At 36.9% G+C, this 26,213-nt stretch overlaps 2 protein-coding genes across 8 annotated transcripts in view; one reads left to right on the plus strand and one right to left on the minus strand.

Annotated features, from left to right (window-relative positions):
- The first annotated feature begins 53 nt into the window (after positions 1 to 53).
- LOC111246497 (glutathione reductase, mitochondrial-like) lies at positions 54 to 8,854 on the plus strand. Of its 3 annotated transcripts, none has more exons than XM_086985672.1 (9): positions 54 to 717; positions 1,141 to 1,460; positions 2,317 to 2,544; positions 3,864 to 3,970; positions 4,233 to 4,341; positions 4,718 to 4,912; positions 5,243 to 5,546; positions 8,304 to 8,439; positions 8,584 to 8,854. In XM_086985672.1, exons 2-9 carry the CDS (start codon positions 1,346 to 1,348, stop codon positions 8,683 to 8,685), a joined length of 1,296 nt encoding a protein of 431 aa, XP_086841798.1. In that variant the 5' UTR covers positions 54 to 717; positions 1,141 to 1,345; the 3' UTR covers positions 8,686 to 8,854. The 3 variants fall into 3 exon arrangements, with proteins under 3 accessions (XP_086841798.1, XP_022651922.1, XP_086841797.1); XM_022796187.2 differs by having other exon boundaries at positions 108 to 717; positions 4,718 to 4,981; XM_086985671.1 differs by having other exon boundaries at positions 108 to 499; positions 4,718 to 4,981.
- Positions 8,855 to 17,366: 8,512 nt separating this feature from the next.
- Tsp (Thrombospondin) overlaps positions 17,367 to 26,213 on the minus strand; it is a 128,298-nt gene continuing 119,451 nt past the window's right edge. For 4 of the 5 annotated variants that reach the window (XM_086982742.1, XM_086982744.1, XM_086982745.1 and 1 more), the window contains 2 exons: positions 25,147 to 25,237; positions 17,367 to 19,101 (listed from right to left, as the gene is read on the minus strand). In XM_086982742.1, the coding sequence (XP_086838868.1) occupies positions 19,005 to 19,101; positions 25,147 to 25,237 (188 nt within the window). In that variant the 3' untranslated portion in view covers positions 17,367 to 19,004. Of the gene's footprint in view, positions 19,102 to 25,146; positions 25,238 to 26,213 lie in introns of those variants that run through there. The other variant, XR_015323157.1, reaches the window with a different exon arrangement.

The raw sequence follows: 26,213 nt of genomic DNA on the forward strand, positions 1-26,213 counted from the left end.
ACAATCTCTTAGACATCGAATATATGACATTTATTTGCAGCTATCCAGGGCAGCCTCAACTATACTGGCAAAATCAGGAAGTAGAAACAAGCGCAAGCATGTAGAACGAAAACGTACTGTTGTATTTCTGTGCGATACAGTTTGTTACGGATCTCACCCGATTCAGAAAGAACAATTTTTATTGTAGGCAGGAGTGCCTTACTTTGGCATGAACGCTGCGAGCCAACCGCATGTTGTAAGCGGGGATGAGCAAGAAGGTAAAGTGATGCCGGACACGCGATCAGACCGGTACACGTATAACTCTTCATGCGTAACTGCCACTTTGGTTTGGAGCCTGTGCCAACATTGACTTAGAAGCAGGCGATGAATCTATGGGATTGCCATTGGCAAATCGTCGTACGGGGCTTATGGCGCGACAGCAAGTTGCATCGAAATTCAACTCGCCGTGTTCAGCCATATCAGAATGCAACACCGTCCTAAAACACTTCAGTGAGATCAGGTGCAGAATGGCAGGTAGCGGGATAAATCAAAACGGGAAGCTTCGTTCCCGAACAGTTGTGTTGTTGGCCGCACTGTGCAGTTGACTAATATTTTGCGGATTTTGGGCAGCAACAGTCCGGCCCAGAGGACGAGATTGTACGAGCTGTTCCTCGAAAAGCCGAGAGGAGATAGCTGTATAGGTGCCTGTAGCCTAATAGCGTGGTTCACAATGAAATTGTAAAATATTTTTTTGTCAAAGCAGACAATCTGATAAAATATTCTCATTTAGTTAAAGAGTCCGAGTGTAATTTTTTTTGAGTGTTACTTGTTTGAGTGCCATACGATGTGAATTGGGATTTAGGATGTCTTCTTGGCGCATTAGAAACTAGTACAGAGTATATTGGAAGCTACCTACGCTGTATATTATATATAATATTATGGCGTAGTCTGTTGATTTAGGAAAAAACAATTGTGACGGTAACAACCAACAAGTAACGCAAAATGCTAGCATGGACGATCTCTTAGTTTCGCCAAATCCTTATTGAACTATCTTATTACTTCCGTAGCAGTTATGATTGATCGAGATATGATCCATCCTTTATTATGGTAAACATTATCTTCACTAAAACCAAACGTTTCATTGTTGGTCTGCCGATTCAGCTTTTTAATGTTCGGATGAAATTGTCTATTTGACGGAGGCACTGTAAACATCCAGTCGACATCGATACCGCACCGCTGCAGTTTTATGGATGCTTCTTGGCTTCGTTCCTCCGTGGACTGATAATACCAAGAGTGTTGCTTCCAAGTTTTCGGTTTTGTGACAAACTATTAAAGTGTGGTGAACTATCGGCATACTCTTGTCACAATGGCGTCTGTCCCGAAGAAGTTTGGCTACCTCGTCATTGGTGGCGGGTCTGGAGGGATTGCTAGCGCTCGTAGAGCAGCTGAGTATAATGTTAAAGTCGGTTTGATCGAAGAGGGTAAGCACCTATGGAAGGGAGTAGGACTTTGTAATTTATCGATATTTAAAATTTTCGAATGCTGACGTTTCATTACAACGGCTTGTTTATTAATGATTAATAAATAATAACAAGAAAAGAAATCTGACTTCCTTTCTTTATCACGAAATGTTATTAACGAGGAATCTTTTTGAGATTTAGAGTAAAGATTTTATAATTTTTTAATGTTAATTTTTTTTCTGAATAGCTCTTAGCTTTTTACTACTAGCTAGTTTAGATATACGATAGCTTAACTTAAACGCTCACATTTTCGGGCTAGCAGTTACTAGTATCACGTTTTGAATATACTTCTTGCTTGTACCAGTGGGCAATCTTTATGTGCAATCGTTATTATATAAATATAGGACTAGTGTTAAACAACTTTGAATCAATAAAGAAGCAATAACGCTCACTATCGTTAATGTGAGTATGAATATGCATTGTTCTAATGCTATTATTGTAGAGCTATACGGTGATCATACAACTGCTAATTAACTAAATTGGTTGCTACAGTAGTGGAGTGAATGAGACACCGGATTTGCAACTACTAAGTTCTAAATTTGATCCAGCTGAGAGTTGTAGATTTTTCAAATTATTCACACACGGAAATTGGACAGTTGCAGTAAGTATTACTACATTCTCTATCCATAGTAATTGCGGTGAGCCCCCCACACCGTGGGCATATGTTCACTAAATTATCGGAAATACTTTCGCTAAAGTGTTCAGGTTTGTCTCTGACTATCTCGCTTTTTACTCTGTATAATTTCTTTTAGTATTACCTTGTAGTGCAAGAATTTCTGAAATTACATACTCGAATAACATTACTTTTATCCGGTAGCTCGACTGGGAGGCACATGCGTCAATGTAGGTTGTGTTCCGAAAAAGGTCTGCTGGTACGCTGCGTGGCAAAGGGAGTTGATGCAAAACTTCAAAGCGTATGGCTTCGACTTTGATTACAAAGGCTTTAATTGGCCTTTATTTAAGGCTAGGAGGGATGATTACATCAAGCGTTTAAACGGAATTTACCAAAGCAACTTGGGAAAGAGTGAAATTGAAGTCATCCAAGGTACGGTCTTTTGTATTTTATTTTTACACACTATAATGCGTGTACGGATTAAAACAAAAATCAAATACGTGTTTTATAAATATAAAAATAGCTTGGACATTATATAAAAACATAAGGTAATACAATTAGCGTAACGTCATAGTAGGTTTCGCAGCAAATGTGGTAAGTCCAACAGAATACAACAGGACTAATGTTAACCGAAGCTACAGAATAGTTAGGGTTACAACTGCTAAATGACCTAACTAACAGCGCATTTAGCAGTAAGAAAACTGAGTTAAACACTAGAGACCTAGCGCATATCTTACAAGGCCCTGTCCCAAGTAGCGCTGTACAGATAAAACATACCAAGTACACATAAAACCGCAATATAGATGTTCTTCCTAAGTTCTTCCTAAAAAGAAACAAATAATGGGGACATCCTCGATTGAGCCGTTAAAATAGGTCAACAACTAAAAGGAGCGAATTTGACAGAGATGTGGAAGACTGTTGCTAGCTTATTAAACTTAGGGGTCAAAAAATGAGGACAGCAATATTTTAAAGGCTGTAGGAATCAAAACCGGTGAATGATGCATAGAAAACTGGATATTAGCGAATATACGCCATGGATACTACTGCCAAACAGGCCCGATTACATTATAAGTTTCACATCAGAACTTTACTTAATAAATGTGATATTTCCAAATATTATATTTCTTGAAATAATTATAATAATCTAATAATAAAATAATAATCCAGATGCGAAGAACTGCGCATCGTAAGATAAATTGTGTAGTTCGAATAAGGAAAAAAATGCAAACTTTATCTCTGGGTGTTAGTTTGAATGAGGGGCTATTAGGTGCTTGAGCTCATTAAACTCAATTTCGTATTAGAGTAGCAGCTGCTGCAGCTACTATGTCCACAGCTAGACTATGGCTCGAAGTCAAAAAATGATCAAGGTCTTGCCATTAAGGTTTAACATTACTGTATCTCATGAGGGTTAAGCTTAGCAGTGATTTTACGTCAGATGATTATCAAAATCCACTTATCTCTATAGATATAGTGTTAGCTTTTTCCAGTGAAACTTACCGAAGAAGCTCAAAAGTACGAGCAACGTGTTATTCACAACTGCTGTTAAGAAGAAATTTTTAAAACCGAGTACTCAGTATGTATATATATATATATATAATATGCTACTAACAATATAAAAAGACATTTAGTTAATTAAAAAATGGCATTTACCGGAAAAATGACATTTATTTACCATCAAAATGGCGTCGCATACTCTAAAGTAGATTCGCTTTAACTGGTAACCATAGCTGAAGTACTAATTGTCTTTGCAGGACGAGCCAGGTTTCTGAACTCAAATACTGTGAAAGTTGGCGAAAACACATATACTGCAGATCATATACTAATCGCCGTTGGAGGACGACCCACTATTCCTTCAGATGTAAGTTACTACGTACATGATCGCTTAATACTATGGGCCGGGTCTTCGTAATGCAGACCTCATTAATCTCACTCACACTCTTGGAAAATACTAAACAATATTAGTTCTTATAAGAGTTAATTCAGTTAATACCGAGGTTCACTTAAAACTCACAGTGCATTATCCTAATTTCACTTACTGAAACATACTAGAAATATATTTTTCTATATTGGTAAGTTGAAAACATAAAGCGGTACCCTAATAGTTGTGTTCGTATTTTAAGGTGCCAGGCGCAGAGCTCGGTATAGATAGCGATGGATTCTTCCAGATAGAAAAGCTGCCTCAAAAAGCCGTCATCGCCGGTAGTGGATACATTGCTGTAGAAATCGCTGGTAGGTTCCGTAATGCTCAACCCAAGAATACAAATAGTTGGTACCGGTTAATGACGTTCAGTTCTGTAACACCATTAATGCAATAATATTTGAGATTTCAATAAACGAACCTGGGCTAAGTTTTAAGCTCTAAGTACATGTAGATGCACCAATATACTCCGATGCTAGCTTTGGTGTAGCTGTTACAAATATTTTAAAATAACAGAAAATCTTTTACTGAAAAAAACCTGTATCTTTTCTAGGTTGAGTAGGTATTGACTGCCTTCAATTAAGTAAATCGGCTTTTTTCTTTAATAACGATGATTGCTTCATATGCGAATAATTATGTTCATAATAAATCCACGGATTTATTACGTTAAAAGCTTCATTTGTCTAGGTGTGTTGAGCGCTTTGGGTGTTGATACAACACTGGTAATCCGCACTGAACGTCTACTTCGTGCATTTGATTCAATGCTTGGAAGTCAACTAATGGAACAGATGCGAGCGGACGGGGTCAAGTTTGAGATGAATACCTCGATTTCTCGGGTAGATAAAGCTAGTGACGATCGCCTAAAAGTCACCACCAAGGCCGGTAATGTTTTGTCTGATGTTGATTGTCTACTATGGGCTATTGGTCGACATCCCAATGTTAAGGATCTAGGTAAGTCGTAAGTGAGGGTAGCAGTGATTTTGCTTTTAAAGCACACGTATAATGATGCGTTTGAGCATCTTGGGCAGTGATGTACGCAGAACCCGAATGTATTCATTCAAACTGCGTAGAGTAGTTTACACTTGAATTTTTATTTCTCGAGCTGAATCAGTAATTCTATATATAACATATATACATCTTTATTGCGGTTTCGCATGTTATGAACATATAAAATTCTACTTTGTAAAAGTTATTTATAATCCAATTGGATAGGCTTGCAGGACGTCGGTATTAAACAAGATAAAGATGGTCATATAAGTGTTGACGAATACCAGGATACGTCTTTGGCCGGAGTTCATGCGCTTGGTGACGTGTGCGGCAAGGTCCTTTTGACTCCCGTAGCCATTGCAGCTGGTCGTAGGCTAGCTATGCGGTTATTCGCAGGTCAGAATGAACTCAAATTGGACTACAATAATATTCCTACAGTCGTCTTCTCACATCCGCCTATAGGAACAATAGGACTATCGGAGGAGGAAGCAAAGCTGAGTTATGGAGTCGACCAAGTTAAAGTTTACAGGTGAGAAACAAGCATAATTTGCTTTTATGATATATATATAGTGATAAATATACGCCCTTTATTATTATAAAAATATATACATAGATATTTTTTGAGCTCCTGTTGGACTTGACAGATAGCACCAGCGTCGCGTCGACTGATGGTACAAAACCTTCCAGAATAATTGTTTTGACCGTCGGGTGTGAGCCCTGTATTTTCATTAAACTGTTGTTAAACTTTTGCGATAAAAGTTACCAGTTGCCAATTCTGGTTCAATCGCTTGAACAACGAACTACGCTCTGGGCGGCTACAAGGCAACCCCGACGAATAGCAGCTACTTCTTAAGCAAATTTGACATAGTCAAGGCTCTCTGTCCAGCTGGGAGTGACCCAGATTATTATTGCTAATCATCTGTATGTACTAGGAAAAGTTGTTGGGAGAAAGAAGGCCCCCATGAACTTAATGAAAATTACAGAAAACCGCTGACAGTATGCCTTTCGCCACTTAATTGACAAATAGGTAATTCCTGCCCAGGATCATTACCGGCAGTGAAAAACTGCGACACCTTTGAGCGTAAACTAAAATGGCTAAAGCCTCTTAATTTGATGCTATGAAGAAATATTCGTGCTCAAAAGCTCTGCAGATGATGGTATGAGAAAGGAGCGTGGTACTATGATCTATTCAACATTCAGGGAAAAACTAATAAAGAGCGATGCAAAATTATATTTACAACACCAGCATTGCTTTGATGATTCGAGCAAACGTTAACCGACTTCCGATAGGAAACTTTGTTTTGCTCGGCGTATGACACGAACAATGCAGCACAGAAGAGGGAGTCTTGATATGGGATGATAAATCTATTGCTTTTTTACGAGATGCATCAGCTGCCACAAAGGTCGGTGAAAGTCTTAAGAAACGGGGTAGGATACTTAACAAAGGATATGTTTACTTGTGCAGAATATTCAAATACTTCGAAGTAGCTTTGGTAACTGGTAGCGAATTGGTAGCTTTGATAGCAAATGGTAACCTTCTTATTAATCACGTGTGTTTTAGAGAATTAACGGAAGTTTGTCTGTTTAGTTTACCGCAAAAAAAATGGTATGTGTTTAAGCCAAGTAACAGTTCGGCCGTGTCTCATACGATCAGGTCACCTGGAATTATTTTTATTGCATGGAGAGTACGGTAATTCAACCACAACTTTGACCGACTTTAAAAATGCTCATTTAACCTAGCTTATAAGAATAACTGTCTGTTGACTCGGAAAGTAGTAACCGTAAAATTCTCCATAGGTAATATGCACGAATTCAGCGTATAATGGACGGTGATATCGCTACTACATTTGTTTCACATCTCAAAAATGGTTACCCTGACCGCATTTATATCTAAGTAGGTTGACTTCACAACCGATCGTATGCTACGGAACATATCGACAAACGCCACAAAATTCAATGCGAGAACCCGTGAGGGTTCTGATAGGCCAACGGTGCCTGCTTTAATAATGAAAAGTGAATTTCCGTCACCTTCCCTATTTTTCCTCTTATTGAGATCAAATATTAGATATATAAATATAAAATAGTGTATTCGAATACTAGATATATAAATATAAAATAGTGTAGATAGAGGATATTATAACTGAGAAAAGTGCTGAACCCTGGCCTACGAAGTTCAAGAATTGCACCTTGTAGCAAAATGATGTATTTCGCTTTAGTTGGACGACATACAATCACCTGGTTGAGAAAATAAAGGCTGCGAACGCTAGCCTATTATTAGGAATCTTTAGCGTAGAATCAGAGATTTGGGTGGACATAAATGACTGAGCGCATATGGAAACGTGGATACTAAGTTACCCTCACCGTTGATACCTCTTTTGACACCAGAAAAGACAATGGCACTACAATGGCACGTTTTTTTCACAAACTTGTGTGACAAATAGTAGTGTCTCTAGGTCGATAGGAAGCAGAGACAAAAAGGTCCAAAGTTAGACCAAACCCACATCCGAGAAGAATATGACTACGAGCAAACTAAAGTAGTTACGGATTTCTTGGGGAAGTACACGAGATTATGTTGCATTAGAGAGTTGCATTAGTATTAGGTTGGTACGTCTTCTAATATGCAGCCGTTCTCTAGGAAGACAATAGCTCGCATTTGTCGGAGAGCCCCCCAATATAGACAATTTATAATGCGGCTAGAAGTACACTAGTCATCAATGTACTTCAACACCCGAATGTGCTGAGGCTACAAGTTTAACATATATATCGCTGCCCAGTGCAGAAAATTTACTTAAATGTATCTGAACACTTTTAAAATTACTTTGTTCGATAAAATGAAAGCAAATATGAGGCGGGCTCAGTGACAGAATAATAAAAATAACTCCCCCGAATAATAAAAAGAACTCCCCACGTATGACGTACGATTGTTTCTGCGACTATGTATTGTTAGTAAAGTGAAGCCGTTTTCTGGAAAAATAAGGTGGTTACTATGAGATTTGCATATACATATTTCTATTGGAACTACAATTGATCTATTTGACCCTTACATTCATTTAGCAACATACCAACCTCAGTTATAAGCCTACTACATTTTAAAACTATAAGCCGGCTTTTCATACGTTCAGTAAGTATAACGTGTATTCTTTATCAGGAAATTGATGTAGCCCTTTAATGGGTTCGCTTCCTATTTAAACACTATTTTTGCAGTTTTTTTTCAATCTCCTAGTAGTACTTAAAACTTTTGCTATATTTGTTTTTAATATAGAAGTATGACAATGTATTAACATAGATCGAGCTTCAATCCTATGTACTACGCTCTGTGCGAGAGGAAGGTCAAGACCAACATGAAATTGGTTTGCGTGGGCCCTGAAGAAAAGGTTGCTGGTGTGCACATGATCGGAGACTCCTGTGATGAAATTCTGCAGGTATTGTATTTATAAGTTTATATAAGGTTAAAAATGTATAAGTTACATTAAACCATATTTAATACCGATGTTAGTGCTCTTGAATACGGCGAGTGAAATAATTAATGAATCGAACATCTAAACGAATGCTTTTTTTTTGGATAGGGCTTTGGTGTGGCAGTTAAAATGGGTGCTACTAAAGCACAATTCGACAGTTGCGTGGCAATTCACCCTACATCTGCAGAAGAACTAGTTACTATGCGTTGAGAGTCGAAGATAAATTTTTCATCTTATTTAAAATACGAATTTTTAATAAGTAGAATATAAACGCGAAGTTATGGCAAATGATGGTAAACGGTGTAACCCGTTACGACACGTGACAACGATACGTGTTGATTTATAATAAATGCATTGATTTTACGCAAATTTGCAGAAATATTGTATTTACTATATTAAGAACATGTGCCATCAGTTGCAAACTTTTAAAACTTTTTGCCTATGATAATAGTAAATAATAATAGTAAATTTAGTTATGTAATTCACTTAAGTAAAACAGTGGACGACTATGTGCCATTTTGACAAAACTGAAATGCGTAGTATTTATTCTAGACAATGTTTATCAATTTACCGATTTCTAAAGTTTTCTCAATATCTTAACGACAGTTTTCATTTGTCATTATGAACTCCTACCTATTAAGTAGCCCTATTGAGTAGTAGCAGTATTGATCATAAAAGTGCTCGATTTTTTGAATATATACCATAATTAAAATAAATACATTTAACAATTAAGAAAAGTGTTTGAACACAATGCATTGGAAACGCTATAATATTCAGTGTCGTGGCTATTTCCTGAGGCTAGAGAAACTTCAGATTTACTACGGCTGTTGAGCAAACCACAAAGTAAAGGTCTTGCCTAAATTAGAATTAGCTTTTGTAAGGGAAAATTTAGATCTCAAAAGTTTGAGAGTGAAAATAGGAAATGTGTACATGTATAATATAAGATTGCTTTTATTAATTCTTAGCTTTGTTAGATTTAGTAATAAATTGAAAAAAATAAATTACCCCAAAGTTGCACAAATTCCCGCGCAAAAATCTAAAAAAGTTAAGTCTAAAAGCCATTTTCCTAATCTATCAGTACGGAACTCGAGTAAATCATCATTAGTAAATCGTAAATTATCATTAAAAAGATCTTTTCCTGATCTATCAATGTTAAACTTAGCCAATAAAATAAAAGGATATGTCTTTAACCGCCTCAAGTGCCTTGTTGACGCAAGCACCTCAGAGTTGTAAATCATCGCTAAAAGGATGCGTCGTTAACCATCTCAATTGCATTGTCAATGCAGATACTTCAGAAGTTCAAACCTCACGAACCCTAGACAAATAATATTTGATTGAGAGTGTCACGCGGTCACAGTGCTAATTTAAGTCGGACAGATAAACGCGAGCTTTGACCCGCGCCTGTTTTGCTGTTGATTTTCTTGTTATACCCGACTTGATATATAAATTATCATTGAACTGTAAAATCTGAATAACGTAAAACAAAAAATTACCTCTTGAATACAATATTGTGCCCATTTTATACAGCTTAAAAAATGTTCAAATGTTAAGGATACTTTTCAAGAACTTCATGCGTATATATTGAAGAATGCTACTTGCATGAATTATTGAGGACATAATAGTGCAATGTCTCACGGCTATGTTTGGCCTGAAGCATCTGGTCGAAAGCATAATATAAGAATAGATACTCTAGCTTATCCGATTAATATTACCCGAATAATATAATATATACTAATATATAATATATTAATATTAATATACACCTCACGATAGTACCACGATGCTAAGCAAATATTGTTCGGATTAAAGGAAAAATTCCAAAGTTCTGGCTGACTGTGTTTACCGAGGTGGTTGCATTGTCATACTAAGGGATGTTTCTTAGTATTGTGAAGCCATAGGATTTAAAGTTCAACAATAAAGATGACTTGTAAAGTGTTCACTCGCTTGGCTAAGAAACTTCAAAGGACTCTCCAAAGATTATGAAATTTCTGTATTTTTTGCTAAGGCTTTTACACATTAGCTTTTACTAAAATTATGATTCTATGAATATCAATATGTTTTACGTGACTAGCTCTTAGTTTATTCCAAAATGCAGAGCCGTGAATGCAAGAGCGCCCTCATCATTAATGAGTTTTGAAGACTGAGAGATCAGCCGCTCTCAACGCTTCAATAGAGGGTTTACCCGTCGAAGTAGAAAATATAACTTAAGCTTAATTCTTGCATCTCAATGCATGTCAGGTTTCAGTAGCAGATAAGGTATAACAGGATCAGCTCTACTTGCCCAGCCAAATTGGCGTATTACGCTGTCAGTATATTCAAGATGAATAATGCAGAAATTGCAACAGCTAATATCAGGCTTAAACTCAAAATTCATGATTAGGCATAAATATAACAGCTGATAAATTGACAGACTTCTTTTAGATCCGTTTTCAACAAAGCATTATTCAACTAAAACTAAAACTAAGACTTTGTGGCGATCAAGAAGATGCGCACTGAAGAAATATTTACTGAAGAAGATATAAAGAGTTTGATGTAATATCTTGCTTTCTAACATGCATATCTTCAAGTTCAATTGCCTTAGCGAAAGATTTCGCAGACGGGCATGGGGTATTGGATGTAGTCTATCGCTGGTGCCGGTTGATCATTGCTTAGGTATCTAATAAAACGGACGAAAGCTCGATGAACGAAATATTTACACCGGTATTTTATAAAGGAGTCTTTTAACCGATTGTACGAGAATTTCCCAGCAGCACAAGCCACGAGCTACTCTTATAAATTGCCATGAAACATCTGTCTTCGTAAGGGCTGATTAAACATCTGCGTTTTTGATATGGCGTAGTACAATAGTTAATTATTGTGATTCTGAATATCGTGGCATTATCCTACACACTCTGCTTAGAACGAACAGAAAACGATTTATTTTTTCAACGTTAGAAGAAAGTTGACAAATTGGCCTCAAGCTATAAGCATATGGCATGAGAAACGACAGACACGACAGCAGATTATAGCTTTTTACATATTAACGCAGTTTGACCTCGTCAGTCCTCTGAAGTCTGTTTTGCGTGTGTGTATTACAAAGTAGTCAATTGTTGAAAATACCGTGTGAGTGCAGACAATCTGCCGAGTGCATTAAGTAAATACACAACTGTTTGCCTTTGTTTAGGTTAACTAAGTATATAAGAAATCTCTCACCATAAGATGAATCACTTATATATATATATATATATATATATATATATATATATATAATCACGAGGGCATGACCTACACCTAAAGAAACCGTCGGTATCTAAAACATTTGTACATGTGGCTGTATTTCAAAATAGCCTTACATTCAGAGTGGACCTCGTGCCTAAAGCTTATTTCTTTCAATACTATTATCTATTCTCTTGAAAATTCGTTTCCACGAAGACCTTCCGATTTATCCGACGGATTTTAACTTTCCCAACGATTGTTAATAAAACGCATAATATGCATTATTGTGCAAATTAGCTTGGACCCCACCATGGCCAAATAACACACCGTTTGGAATTCTGTTTCAACTTGACACGTAATTCCGCTGCGAAAGCAGCGTCAATTTCCCGTCAGTTTCTTTAATTCTGCTAGAAAAAAACATTTTTTTTTGTTTACAGAAGCTCCGCACCCAACCAAAAATCGCAGGAGTATCACATAAGAAAAGAAAGCTGTCAGCATTCACACAGATTTCTTATTTCATTTTGAACATCATGCGAACTACAATAATAGCTATCATAAACTCCAAACTACGTGTAACCCAAGTTCCTTTTTGCAAAATTATCCTATCTTTGGAAAGGATGGTAGATTATTTTTGAATACTTAGCGAAATTAAGTTACGGTTCCAAATGCGACAAGATTAGTGTCGCGAAAGGCATGTAATTTGCATTGAATTGCTAGTAAATTTGTGTAACTGACAGATCCCTAAACAAAGAACGTCTGAAGGGAGTGCTTGAACTCAATTTTATTATAGATTTTTAAAGCGAAATGCCAATTTAATCTGAGTTTTGATTCCAAATTCCACCGAGAAATTTAAATTCTATATTCTCATGATCGTTGAGGATCTTTAGAGGTGTCGTTTTGGCAAAACCTTCAGAGATATGTTGTTCAATGGGTCACCTACAACTCTGAGCAACTTACCGTCTTTGGTCGAGAAAGATGAAATCGTTTTTAATCGAGAAAAACCGACATTTTACTGCTTAAGGTTATTTTGAAAACGTAAAGTAGTAACATATCCGCTTTAAAGCAGCCTACGCGTAATATCAAGTTGAATCGGTAACAAGCCGTGACTGATCTTCTTTTTCCTCATTCGAGATGTTTCCATACCTCATAGATATTCAATATCAGATTTCAGCTGACGACGTCAAGCCCGACATTATATAATTTTTCTCATAGTTAGCGTGTACGTATAGAATTGCAGACCAACCATTGCGTAGACAGAAAAATATACTTCATTGAAATCTCTTATGTTGACCATGGTCTTCATAGAAACCCAGCTAACAATGGTTTTGGTAACCGCCACACTGCTACATATCTTTTCAACACTCATAAGAGTATTACATATAGCTTTTGCGCCTGTCAGCATTTCAGCTGCAGCTAGATACATGTCGTTCCAACTGCTACTAGTTCAAGACTGAAGATCATCGATGCAACAAGTAAGATTTTTTCTCAGTGATCTCTGGCACATCTGAACATTCAGGGGAAAATGTATATTCAGGATTATAACGATTCCAGAGAGTTATAAACCTGTAAGCTCTGGACCTCGCTAGTATGGCCCATCATGTAAGTGGCGTGAGATATCATACCTGTGAATTTCAGACCCAGGCGGTCAGCTAAACAAGACAGACTAAAAACTAGTTGAGAACAATGGTCTGAAGTGATCCGATAAATACTGACATTGGCGTAGGCTATTTCTATCCAGTTTTGTGTCTGAGTCTTGTCTAAAGTCTATGAGACTCACAAATGACGCATTTGAGACACATCCTTGCACACATTTTTGGTACACATCCTTGCATTTTATAGTATAAGATTGATACTTCGCAAAACACACGCGTATTACCTACACGAATTAAATCGATATGAAGTGCATAACTTTGGTCATTCTACTGATGTTTAGAAGACCGTTACTACTGTCATTGGTTGATTATTATTATTAGTATTACTGTGGTTTCAAACTCGGAACATGTATTTATGGTACTGTTGTTCGTCGGTATTTCCCAAACAACTATTGTTTACTAACAGGACGATCTACAAGTTTTGCTGAACTCTTAATCGGTGACATTTCTAAGTTGTCCCTTTTGGGTGTTAGCGTGCGCTCAGGTTGCTCTCTCTATTCTAAAGGTAAGTACCCTAGTATCATTAAACACAGCAATGACGAAAATCACTCTCAAGGAAAATAATCTAAAGCAATCAACGATTTAACACTAGTTCAATATACTCACAAAGTATTTTAAATGATTGTATTTATGCAGGTCGTGAAAAGTACAGATTTCTCGGGTTTTCATAGAAAAAGAGCGCCTAAAGGTACCCTTGCTTTACGAAGTTATTATTGAATGTCTTCTTGACTCTGCTAACTGTGATCTGGAATCGATCGAGTTCAGAATTCAAATCCGATGCGAGAGCAGTATCTACAACAAAGAAATTACCTCAAAGACGTCGAAATTTTTTTTATAAGCAGTAGAGATTGTTTCAGGAGATAGAACTTGGAAAAATTGAAATCACACACAATATTTCTTCAAGTTACCGGAAACAAATTTCAGTGTTCAAATTTGTTAACTTAAAACGGTAACTTAAACCTACTTGCGATCTGTAGCGTCGAAGTCAAGTGGCCTGCAAATTATTTTACAGGGCGTGATGTTCTAAGGATTTTCTTTAGACAAATGCGCACGATTGGCTTACGCATCTGTCAAAGTTTTTTTATTCTAACGTTTATACTGTAATCGGATCGAACTTGATATCAATGGACTTAAAACTAAAATCTTCTATAGCAGCAAGTATGTCGTTTATGCAGGTTTAAGTTTCTTCTGCGTTATCGCCTGCCATGACAGAAAACATCCTATCGTTATCCTGGTTAAGCATGTGGATGCACGTGACTCTATGAGGGAATTATGCACTTCTAGTGGGTCTACCTCCTTTTTATCCGGCGTCCTTACCGACGAATCTAATGGGATCACTTGGGATAGATTTTGAGTTTATGGAGGCTGTTTTAGGATGTCTATTTTTGAGATTTGTTCGAATAAGACCGTGTGAAGTATTTCACAAGATTTAGGGTTCATCCGGCCGCATCGTCTGACCAATTGTTTTTTGTGTCTTCTGGTGATGGAAACTCAGATGGAAAGCACCTTAGCTCGCTCTTATCCACGGGCGCAGGCTCTTTGTCGGTTTAAACGCCCATATGTTCCCTATATTACAAACAAGAATACACCGTGGATTCCAGATTTATTCATATTTCCGTAATATCTCGAGTCGAACAAGTAATAAACTGTTGCACAACCCACTTAGCCAACAACACCCATACTCAGTATTTTCCAATGTATATTGTATAACTATGCGAAATACGGAACAAATGTATATTTTATAGCTTTTGACATCACATGTTAACACCCGGTGGTAATGGGTTCGCTACAACTGCAAAGTCGCTGAAATGTCATTTAAATTGGCTACTTTCATTACTACTGAATTCCAGCAAACTTACATTTTGGACTGATAGCAGACCAAAAAATCCGAAAATGTAAGGACTGAGAGCGAAAAAAGGAAAAGGTGCAGAAAGACGCAGTAACTCCCGAAACTAAACATTGGAGTGTATCTGGACTATCAAATTAGCAGTTTATATTTTGCTCTTCAAAATGGCCATTAACTTTTATATTAAAAAAAAATAACAGGAGCATCGAAAATTACTTTCCGGCTCATTTTTATGAATGTTCGAACCTTTTAAATGTAGACTCTACTAAGAATCTTTCGGTTTCTCTAATAAAAACCTTTATCCGATTTCTCAGATGCCGCACTAAGTGGCAGTAATGTAGACCCCTGATTTCGGGTAAAAGATCTCAGCTGGGGCTTGTGTGTCGTGAACACATTGGATATGAGCTGGCTTCGTTGAAATTCCTAAACCGGCGTACGGTTTTTCGTCATGATGAATTTATTCACCTGTTTTAAAAAGAAGTGCCATCTTCTGGTGTCTAGAGTTCTTCTTCTTCAGCCTTCTTAAATTTCCGAATTCGAATTCCGCATTCTGTGTCTGTTTATACCATATTGTCGGATCGTCTTTTTAGTTACGGCTTTAAAGTCACATGTCTCGAATAATATAAGTCGTTGGTATCATTTGAAATCGGAAATTTCGCAGCAGAAATTCTAAGACTACCTCTATTTAGACTTAAGGTAAAATGTTTCCAAGATGAACGAAATTTCTTCAAAAATTCACTACATTTTGAATTTTTATTACGATAAAGGCACAAATACTGCCGAGACTTAAAAAATTAACGAGCCTATAACAAATTTAACTAAAAATGCGGTATCGAAGATAATAGCTGTGATATGGTTTTTTCGTTTTCTTTCTAGAAATTTCGACATACATGATGTCCTTTATAGTGGTCAATTTCGAAAGATCTCGGTGAAATTGTTATTGAGCAAGACCGACATGTGAATAGTCATGATAACGCCAAAGAATTCAACATTTAAACCATTTGAGGAAAGCTGGCTACACAAAAGTTCTATGTTTGGGTGTCATACGAACTGACGCAAAAAAAACTCAACTCGACCGTATTTTCATCTGCGACACTCTATAAATGCATAACGAAATCGAACTATTTTTAAGACAATTGATCACGGGTAATAAAAAATAGATCACATAAGGCTATAAAGTACGAATAAACAAAATAAAAAGTATACTCCTTAATCTCTGGCAAAGCCTATACTGACGCCAATCAAGTTAATGCTATGTGTGTGGTATAGAAAAAGAATTGTGCATTATGAGTTGCTGTTGCCTGCCAAAAACGATTCATTCGGACTTCTACCGTCAACAACTAACATGACTACAGTAAGCCATTGAAAAAGGTTGACTGGAGCTAGTAGTACAGAAAAAGCGTCGTCTTCCGCTAAGACAACACCAAAGTAAATATCCTTATGTGCGCGGCAAAAATTGAGACTTATGCATCTCCCATGATATACAGTCTGAATCTTGCACTGTCCGACTACTATTTATTTAATATTTGTTTTAATATTTGCAGAACTTCTTTTATGATGCAAATTCAGTTTCAATGGAATTATGCCAAGATAACTTGCAATAATTATACGGTATACCGGTTGCATATGACGCAGAACTTACTTTTACTCGCTTCCGTGGATGCAGCAGCCAATAGGTACGAAGTTCGAAACCCATATCATACATATCTTCTTCTGTCAACCGCGTTGTAAAGGCGTCGCTATTGTGTTTAGATTAGAATATTAGAACTGCCTGTGGCGCGGATTAGAATCGTTGAAGCCTTGCCAGAGTAGGATACATGACAATCCTGTCTGTAATTGCTGATATATATTTTCTCTAGCGACGTTACCTTTTCTCGTATTACCAAAGTGAGGATGAGACAGATGGAATTCTTATAAAGTTGCGCGCAAGACGTGTACTATTGGTGCCTACTACTGGCTGCCGATCGGCGTTGTGCCTGTGCCAGCGGTACGGCGGCATATATGGAATATTGCATGGATTGTGCCTAAACATTGCAATAGCAATTACTGTACTCAGGTTGCCCGTATTATCTATTCTAGCCTGCGAGTTAATGCGAAGTGCAAGTGAAAAAGTGTTACTTTCTAATCTTGTATTATCATAGTTACCACTGTAGCGGCACTGTTTATGCACTTCATGCAACTAGATGCAATAAAACGTATTTGATACATTTTTCCCATTTATTTTTGTATAAGTCAGTATGTAGTTGCTCTTACTCATCATCATAGGCTCTACATTACATTTTCGATTACTCAGTGTCTTTTAAAATGTAACCAGTGCCGTTTTTTTCCTTTTCTTTGTAGTAGCAGCATGATTGTTGAACTCACGACGGTATCAGCCATCGGCTCTTTGCGATATTTAGTATAAGAAGCTAGAATATAAAACGGCATTTTAATGCCATATCCATATTTATTTGTGTAAGTTATTTTTGGAAATTTTCAAGAAACTATTTTTATTATATCTCCCTTCTCCTTATTTTCCCAACAAACATACACATGGGCTTCGCTCCGCGCCTGTGTTTTGTTAATGAATGGATTTCGACATTAACAGAATAAGCTTCTTTGTTGGTTTGTAGCAATGATCAAAGGCGAGATCTCTATGGGAAAATACGTCTGAGTTCAACGTTCATGACAGCAGATCGTGTCTTTATTCATATCAACAGTAAAATCGGTGCTGGGGAAAGAACAGCGAAGGCTTGTTTGGTTGTTGGAACATTAAGCGTTAAGATGGCACGTTTGTGAAGCTGGACAACGATGGACTTCGTTGCCAGTGGGTAACTGGAGTGCGCTGCACGGGTGCGCGAGACAGACATTGGAAGGGAGTACGACAATAAGTTGAGTAACGCGCTTATCAACTTCGTCTATCAAGCTCGCTGAACGTATAGCCTGATGTTCGACAACGTTGGAGTGCCTGATCTGCACGTCCTTACTATTGAAGAATTTGCTCTTACCTCTTTTTCTTTTGCCTTCATATTCAGTTGTTCTGGTTAGTGTTGGAGAAGTTATAATATTTTAACATAATTTGAAATAAAATTATATGTTGTAGATTGTTTAACGTAGTAGTATAGCATTTAATAGTATCGAATATCAAATGATCCATCAACGTTAGTTGATTACATTGTTTAGAAAATTTTGTTTGTCGAGACCGTTGTAAAGACTGAAAGCATGATCTGTTTTGTTGTCTTATTCTTTTTCTTTTGCGTTAAATGTTTGTTTAAATACAGCTCTATCAAAAATAAGCTGAATGATGATAGCAAAAATACTCTTTTTTGTAGGTGCTAGAAGCCAAGCAAAAAAAAACTATAAAATAAAGATTAACGCTGACCAGTCTCTACAACAACAACAGCATCTACGTTTGAAGATAAACCATATATAAAAATAAATGTTCCGGTAGTTATATTCATTATTGTTCAACGCATTCTGCAAGAAGTTCCATTTAGATGATACGGGTAACTTGTGAGCACCAAAAACTTTAGTGGCAGGAGACACCTGTGAGAAGAGGTTCTTTCCATTTTGTTTTTCTACATACTTTTGGAGGGCAGGATAGAGAAGGAAAAAGGCGCTGCACAAACGCCCGTACTCTTATGTAGATAGGTAATTGTCATACATTACAAGGAGATATCTAAATATGAAAACTCGCTAAATATGGAAACTCGCTCAATGCGTGTGTTTGCAGCAAGATTGTTAGAATCTGTATTTTAAATTGATCGTTTGATTAATTGATTTAAGTAAATCGAAATGAAGGAAAGTTTTTTCCGAGCCCGATGTTTCCCTGGATTTACAGGTAGATTTTTGTTTCCTTATATTTTGGTATCGACTATACTGTCCATGTAAACCTGCTTCTGAAGCTCAAAAGGCAGCTCACGGTAAGCTATCTCGGGAATCGCTTCATTACACCTGTAACAAATGACATTTGTAAAATGAAGTGTTCTATATTAATGAAGCATTATCTTGGTAACACTGTTTTTCAGATTATTTCGAATCAAATAGAATGCGCGGTCTTCACTTACCCAACGCCAAAGGTCAAGACTGCTTACGATTTATCTACCAATTAAAATGCCCATTATAACAATGCGATACTTATCAGAACCTAACTTGTTCCGATCCCATGCTTGCTAGAATCGTATCGCAAAAATTTCTGTTCAAAGGAAAGTTGAAAAAGAGCGACTTTTTTCGAGTGTGGCAATCTAAATTATATATATATATATATATAAATTTTATGAAGCCTGTTACGCGGAGCTACGGTATGCCATTGGTGGCAACACTGTTATGAGAAAAACAAGCTATTGATCTTATGAGGTACCAGCTGTTGGAGAGAGGGTTTTGATAGATAGAACACTAAGTTTAACAGAGGTTAGAGTGCATGACGCTAATGTTTCTGAAGTTACAATAGCTTTGAGCTTTTTTGGCTTCGTAACCATGCAGTTTTAATACAGTAAGTGCAGTACTTAGCAGACGGTCAATACACATCTAGAATGCACAATCAAGCATTTATGCAAGATCTATACTACTAGATTCTAGAAAAGTTTTCTCATTTGCGTTAAAATCAGAGACAAGGTATCCACGGTATGGGTATCAGGCAAACCGCTGTCTCGCGTAATTATTTGATCATCACAGTCCGTGTAGCTCTAATATACATAGTTACTACTCAGTAATATCGTCTCCGACGTTTCACTTTTTTCACGTTTTTAATTGCAGTAGTTTCGTCTTGTAGTTGTTGCCAAAATCCGTTTAATCTGATTTTTATAAATAATGTAAATAGAGGCTGGCTAACAGCAGTATTGTCTCAGTACTTCAGTGTGAATAATTGTACAACATAATGTGTCAGTTAACAACAGGCTTACCATTATGACAATAGCATCCTGATTTTTATTTGAAGTTACCTCTCTCGTCTTCACTTGACTTTCTAGCAATCTAAATTAAACTCGACAAAATTGCCACTGCCTATATTTTGGAGCAAATGTGAGATCTTAAGAACGTCTGATAAAGACAGTAAACAACGTGAAAAACGGCCTCAATTAAGGTCACTCGCTTAGAAATAATCATTGGCCTCTCACATATTTTTTTACAGTTATGACTTTTCGTCTCGTTATACCTAAAATTTACGCTATTACAAAGTATTATTTATTGCTCAAAGGTTGATATATATAATAGTAACAACCATAACGGTTTACAGGTCCTCTGTTTGAATATTTTAAAAAGTAATCTGTAGTGAAGAAGGCTGACAAAGTTAACAGGTAAAGCTTTTTTCACTAATTTCTTCGCAGTTTCTATACGTGCACAGTGCATGCAATAAAAACCATGCACGGCGAAACGAAATAACTACTGACGGTTCTAATGAATATTTTTACCAGAGGCGTCACCAAGAACCTAATATCAAGGCTGGGGAATCAAAACATGTTTTGATCAATGTCACTCAGTTCTTTTTTTCATTGTGTTGAAGGAATATTGGTCTTCGTTAAAGACTCAGTGACGACAGATAAACGCGGTGCACGGAAATTAGTTATTTATAGTAAATCTAGTAAAGAAATGATCAGCTGTGCGGACGTATTTAGAAGATCCTCGGTAAAAGTGATCGAAAAAGATGTGTTTCCAGGCTGTTTTACAAACATAATATATATGAAAAAAGTATGTACTTAGAACAGGAGCACGGAGAGAGGTCGATCGCTTAGGTAAAGTATTTAAGAAGTGAGATCTCAGTTTTAATAGAAGCGAATAATAAATTGCCCGTCTTCAGAACCAACACGAATCCTCGGAAGAACTTTATACCACGGGGTATTTCATCGAATAGCCTGCCACACGAGGAGTAGGGAAAAGTGCTAAACTTCGGAATTTAACGCTTAAATTGTGCCTTTTAAGCTTTAGTGAGGAATGGGGAAACACTGTAGAACGTTTTGGCCCTCCTATTTTGTATTGACCAAAAGGCACGAGTAGGTGGGGCAGGATATAGAAACGTAGAGGGAAAAAAGATCGAATATGAACAAACCGTATGAAACCCGTAATATGAACAAACCGGCCGACAAAAAGACAGAGTGTTTTCTATAACATGGAAAAACCTCCAAGGTTTGTCTTCAAAACGTTGCCATAGTGGAATTTCCCAGCCCTCAATCGAACGCTAAGGAAACAGTGGAGGAATCCAAAAAGGCACATATTATGGTGGAAGCAGCATTTGAACACAGGATCAAAAAAGGACGATAAGAACCGTACATAAAGGAAAAGAGCCAAACAGTCTACGTGAGAGCGTTCTACAATCAAAACAGCCTAAAGAAATTAATTCGAGATCTAATAAAGCGAAAAATGTAAACAACATAACGGGGATATTACATATCTGATTAAGATATGCACACGCGAAAAGTGGCACTAAACAATCTTTGGAGAACCCACTCTGATTGTAATCGTGGACGACGAAGTACGATACGGATAACAAGTTTTTAGCGCGTCTCTGACGAGAGCTGCCAGACGTGACCAACCCCACAACCCTTTTAAGTGAAAAGTAGTAACGACTGCTCCGTGTCTTAATCAAGGTGTTCCCCAGCGTATCGTACTAAGGCTCTAGAATTATAAAATCAGCATTATTGATGCTACCTGCCAACTCTTTTGTGACGTAAATAGACTTCACAAATAGAGACGTAAATAGGAGCCAGACGATTCCATGGAGAATCATTTTAGCCTTTGCTTGCCCCATGAGCTAGAGCATAGCTAAAAAACAAAAGCACAAAATGAAATATCGAAACGAGATATCCGTATGGAGATCAGCGTAAAAGCAGAAAGCTAATAGTTCAACGAAACGTATATTGATAAACGTATTATAGTTACACCGCTGTACTGCCGACGCGCTATTAACGTGGTAAGATACAGCCGGAAGCCTCGACACAAGAGTAATCGTCTCATTAACTGAGCACTACGTTAATTTACTCGTCACAGTGGTAAAAGTGAAGTGGGACTAATTCATACAATTTTGAGGTTTAAAGCTAGGTAACCTTACAGAATACCTTACCAACTGTCGAATAGCGAAACTAGAAACTTTTCCAATGTTAACCAGGTGGACTTTATGATGTGATAGGCCAGGCCGCATTTGTTATGGCCTGCCTCTATATGTCTAATGAGAAGAAGAAAAATAGACAGAAAAAAGATGATAGTTTTTCTTGCAGGTCAGTATTGAGCTATCTTATGCACGGAATACGGTGACCAGGGTAAGAGACCCTGGGTGGGTATGAATCACGGTACAAGGCCCCTAAGCAAACAAGTGACACAACAGCAGGCAGATCATTGATCCCGGCTGCTCAGATATACATGTAAAGAAGATCTCCCAAATTTAAAAAAAAAAACGAAATTACTGTAGGTTAAGGCCGGATTCAAAAAAACGACTATATAAAAAGTGAACACTGTGGCTAACCTGGAGGCTTGGCAGAGTTGGACTACGGGCCTTTATACAAGTCAAAGGTTCAGATTCCACCAGCACTACTGAGAAGATTCGTGACAAGCTGGCAGAGTTCTTAAAGGATAAGGTAAATGGGTTAGAAGAGAAGCACCCATGCTGAGAAGAATCGGCTGCTGTTAAGGGCATAGTAAAAACACTCGCTGAACTACAGTGATGCTTCAACTACCTGAACGTCACACTGGGCATGCGACTGTAACGGAGACGAATCTGACGAGTAGTATATGCCTCCGGTATAACTATTGAATATTTGTTCAATAGTTATACCGGAGAACAAACCGCAAAGGAAGAGTACTTCACCCATAAGGCAAGAGTCACATGGCGAATACAATGACCTGCCCAATATATCGGTAACATGTTGAAGGCAAAAAATCGAAATAGCAACCGATGTTAAAAACGCTGCTAGTTATATTACTATATGTCAAGAGGTACCCAGTCGCCTAAAGAACGCTGTAGTACAGCAAAGGTTCTACATAAGCTTAAGCTCTGAGTAAAGAAAAGTTGGAAGAACAAAGGCAGATTGTGAAAATAGATGTGGCTTGATGATTTAGCAGGCCGGATGAAAGCTACAAAGTGACGGTCTCTAGAGATTCCAACTTAACTGCCATTCACTGGAGGCGCAGACGCAACTCGTCCAAGAAGCTATGAATAGCTGACTAGAACAAACGTTCACTTAATTCAATTATCGAACTCTCTATAATTTAGTCCAATCTTGTTATTATTAGAATATCTCATCGGTTGACGGATGTAACCGAAGTCAGTGTTGACCGTGCAGATGCGAATCACTTCTAAAACTGAATCATGCATATCAGATACAAGACTGCTCTTAGCTGCACCCACTTTTTCAGGATTATTATTATTATTATTTTTTAAAAATTTTTTTTTTCAGTTATTAGAAGCTTTTATGTAAACTAACAATCTACGGACAGTAAAGGTTTCGGGTAGACAGAAAGCTATCTACTAGACCCTTGTTTCTGCTCATAAAAGAGTTTCGGTGGATGTGAAAATTGTTCCTGAAGTATTTCCCATAATATTTGTTTAATACCAGCAGTGTTTTGTATATTTTCAGATAGGGAGGAAATGATCTTTTGACGAGTAGTTAATAGTTTGAACTTCAGAAGAGGTGAAGAAGGTCGTAATACGCAACCAATTAAATTTTGGATTGTGTGTACGGGGTGAGATAATATGTTTAAATGTGTCACCGAATATGCTGCATTCTGTTTCAAGAACTTTATCGTTTTACTAATGAACCAATAAAAACTAAATATAATTTTTCTACGAATTTTTGATACACATTACAGTTAGATCTGTGCTAGAAATAAATTCCTGTAAATGTTTAAATATTATTAAGTAGTTGAAAATGTATTGTGTACCTTTTTCAAGTGTTTCCTTGTCCTTTGCTCTCCAATGTTTGTTCGCTACGATATACTACTAAAATGTATATTCGAAGCCAAAGGTTACCGTGGCAGCCCGGATATTTGTACCATGTACGGCGAGAATTCCATAATTAAGGGGGCTAATCAAAATTTCTTCAAAAATAAGAAAAACAGTTCGCAAGGTTCAAATGCAATACATCGAGCCTGGAAGATGTACTCGAAAATTGAAAGGCTGGGTGGCTAATAAACTGATCAAAAAGAACATAGGAACACAGCTTTTTTACCCCTCGACACGAAGAACGCGACCCTAATGACATGCCCTTACACAAAGTAGTTACGGGCGACAAGAGGTATCTTTATGTCAGTAAAAAAAAAACAAATAGGTGGCCTTCGGAGATAGGAGATAGCGCTGAAACTGATTCCGAAAGATATAATGATTTGTATTATTACTAGAAGATGTTTGAGGAAAACAAGATGGTCAGTGACTGTGTATGACCGGGTTGCATAAAGCAAATAAGGGTTGCAATAGAAAAGACAAAGCAAAAGCTTTTATCATCATGATGATCACAGACTACGCATTTAAAAATCTTTAAATTCTCTTTTTGCGAGAGCTGGTGTGGAAGGTTCTTTTGTACCCACCGTACAATATCCAACTTTTATTCCCGCGGATGACCACTTTTCAGGTTATTGTGAAATCAAGTTCGTGACAATGAATAGCGTCTTTAAAATTAACCAGAAAACTCTCAAATTCAGACCCACAATTTTGCAACAGAAATGAATGAAACGCTGCACTTCTGTAGACTAATTTAATGAATGCTTTTATTTTACATAAAACTATATGCCACTGTTATACAATAGATGTATAAGAAAATAATCCAGCATACATTGCGCTTATATTTCTGTGCTTATGATTCAAACAATGAAGAAATATCTGATCTTCGACTCTTAGAAGGTATTAGAGATGGTGCCGTATTAAAAAAAACTAAGTGCGTTTTTCTATATATTGCAAGGTATTTAGAATATAGGAAAAAAATTGTCGATAGTAGGATGACTTCACGTACTTACAAGATATATTATGTACTCACAAGTATTCAAAGAAAGTTTAAAAAGAAAAAAGCGTTTACTAACCTATACACAAGATCGGACCAGATTATGCTCTCCTGAGAAAAACAGAACACTCCTAGCCTGCCTCCTTTAAGGGTGTCGTCAAAAATATTTCCTGAAAGTATTATAAAATACAGCCTATTAATTGTTCATTAATCTTGTATTTAACACAACAAACCTCGTCTACAAGGAATTTCCAGCAGTATATTTCAAGGTTCACCAGTAAAGACTATATCAGCAACATTTATGATATTTAGAATAGTGAACTTCCGCAGAAAATCTAAAACATATACCTAAGTAAAGAGAAAAACATTCCAAAAATAAAGAGAATATTTTTATTATTTTATATAAAAAATATTTTTGTCTAACTTGTTGTAAGAAGGAACCCATCTAAATGCGTATATAATTCAACATAAAAATAGTTTAATCTGAAATAAATGAATCACGTGAATTTACGTTCCCACATAGTCTATAGCTTTGGCACGGTGGCGCACGCATAAATCAACTTGTTGTTTTGAAGTGAGTAATTGGCAACGTCTGAAGACGTAGAAAATATTGGTGTGGTATGACCCTCTTCAGGTAATGAGTTGTCCTTTGAGTACAATTTACCCATTTACAATCTTATAATACGAACTTATAATAAGAAATATTATTCCTGCTCCCGTATCTAAAATTGCTAGGGTGCACACACTATAGATATATATGTTTCGATTAACAAAGCGGCTATCAGCATACTGCGATTTATTCGACGACGTCGATATTTAGGCATCTTCCAAAGAACGATGGAAAAACAAACTAAACTAGGTCTGAAAAAGTAATTAGTGTATCTAGTGGTTTTCATACCCAAGAAGATTGATATCTTTATGAAGAAACGTGACAAGCCTATGCAAAAAAATACCGAGACTTTCAAAACGCCACCAAGTGTACCAGGAAGGATAGTCCAGTCGTGTATAGCATAATATATTTTCCGTACCATAGGTAAATCAAGAGCTGGTGCGATGAAATTGTTAAGTATTAACGCATTAAAATGAACATAAAAACATGAAGCATGCAATGACGGATACGTATCGGATATATCAGATTCATTAGTT

Source organism: Varroa destructor, unplaced genomic scaffold, assembly GCF_002443255.2.
Source record: "Varroa destructor unplaced genomic scaffold, Vdes_3.0 BEIS01000003.1, whole genome shotgun sequence".
Lineage (NCBI taxonomy): Eukaryota > Metazoa > Arthropoda > Arachnida > Mesostigmata > Varroidae > Varroa > Varroa destructor.

What these genes read in the sequence shown, in the direction of transcription:
- LOC111246497 (XM_022796187.2), top strand. Translation starts at nt 1,346, where the DNA reads ATGGCGTCTGTCCCGAAGAAGTTTGGCTACCTCGTCATTGGTGGCGGG. An exon ending in CATTGCTGTAGAAATCGCTG is followed by an intron (nt 4,342 to 4,717) that starts GTAGGTTCCGTA and finishes TCATTTGTCTAG; the next exon opens with GTGTGTTGAGCGCTTTGGGT. An exon ending in GACCAAGTTAAAGTTTACAG is followed by an intron (nt 5,547 to 8,303) that starts GTGAGAAACAAG and finishes GTATTAACATAG; the next exon opens with ATCGAGCTTCAATCCTATGT.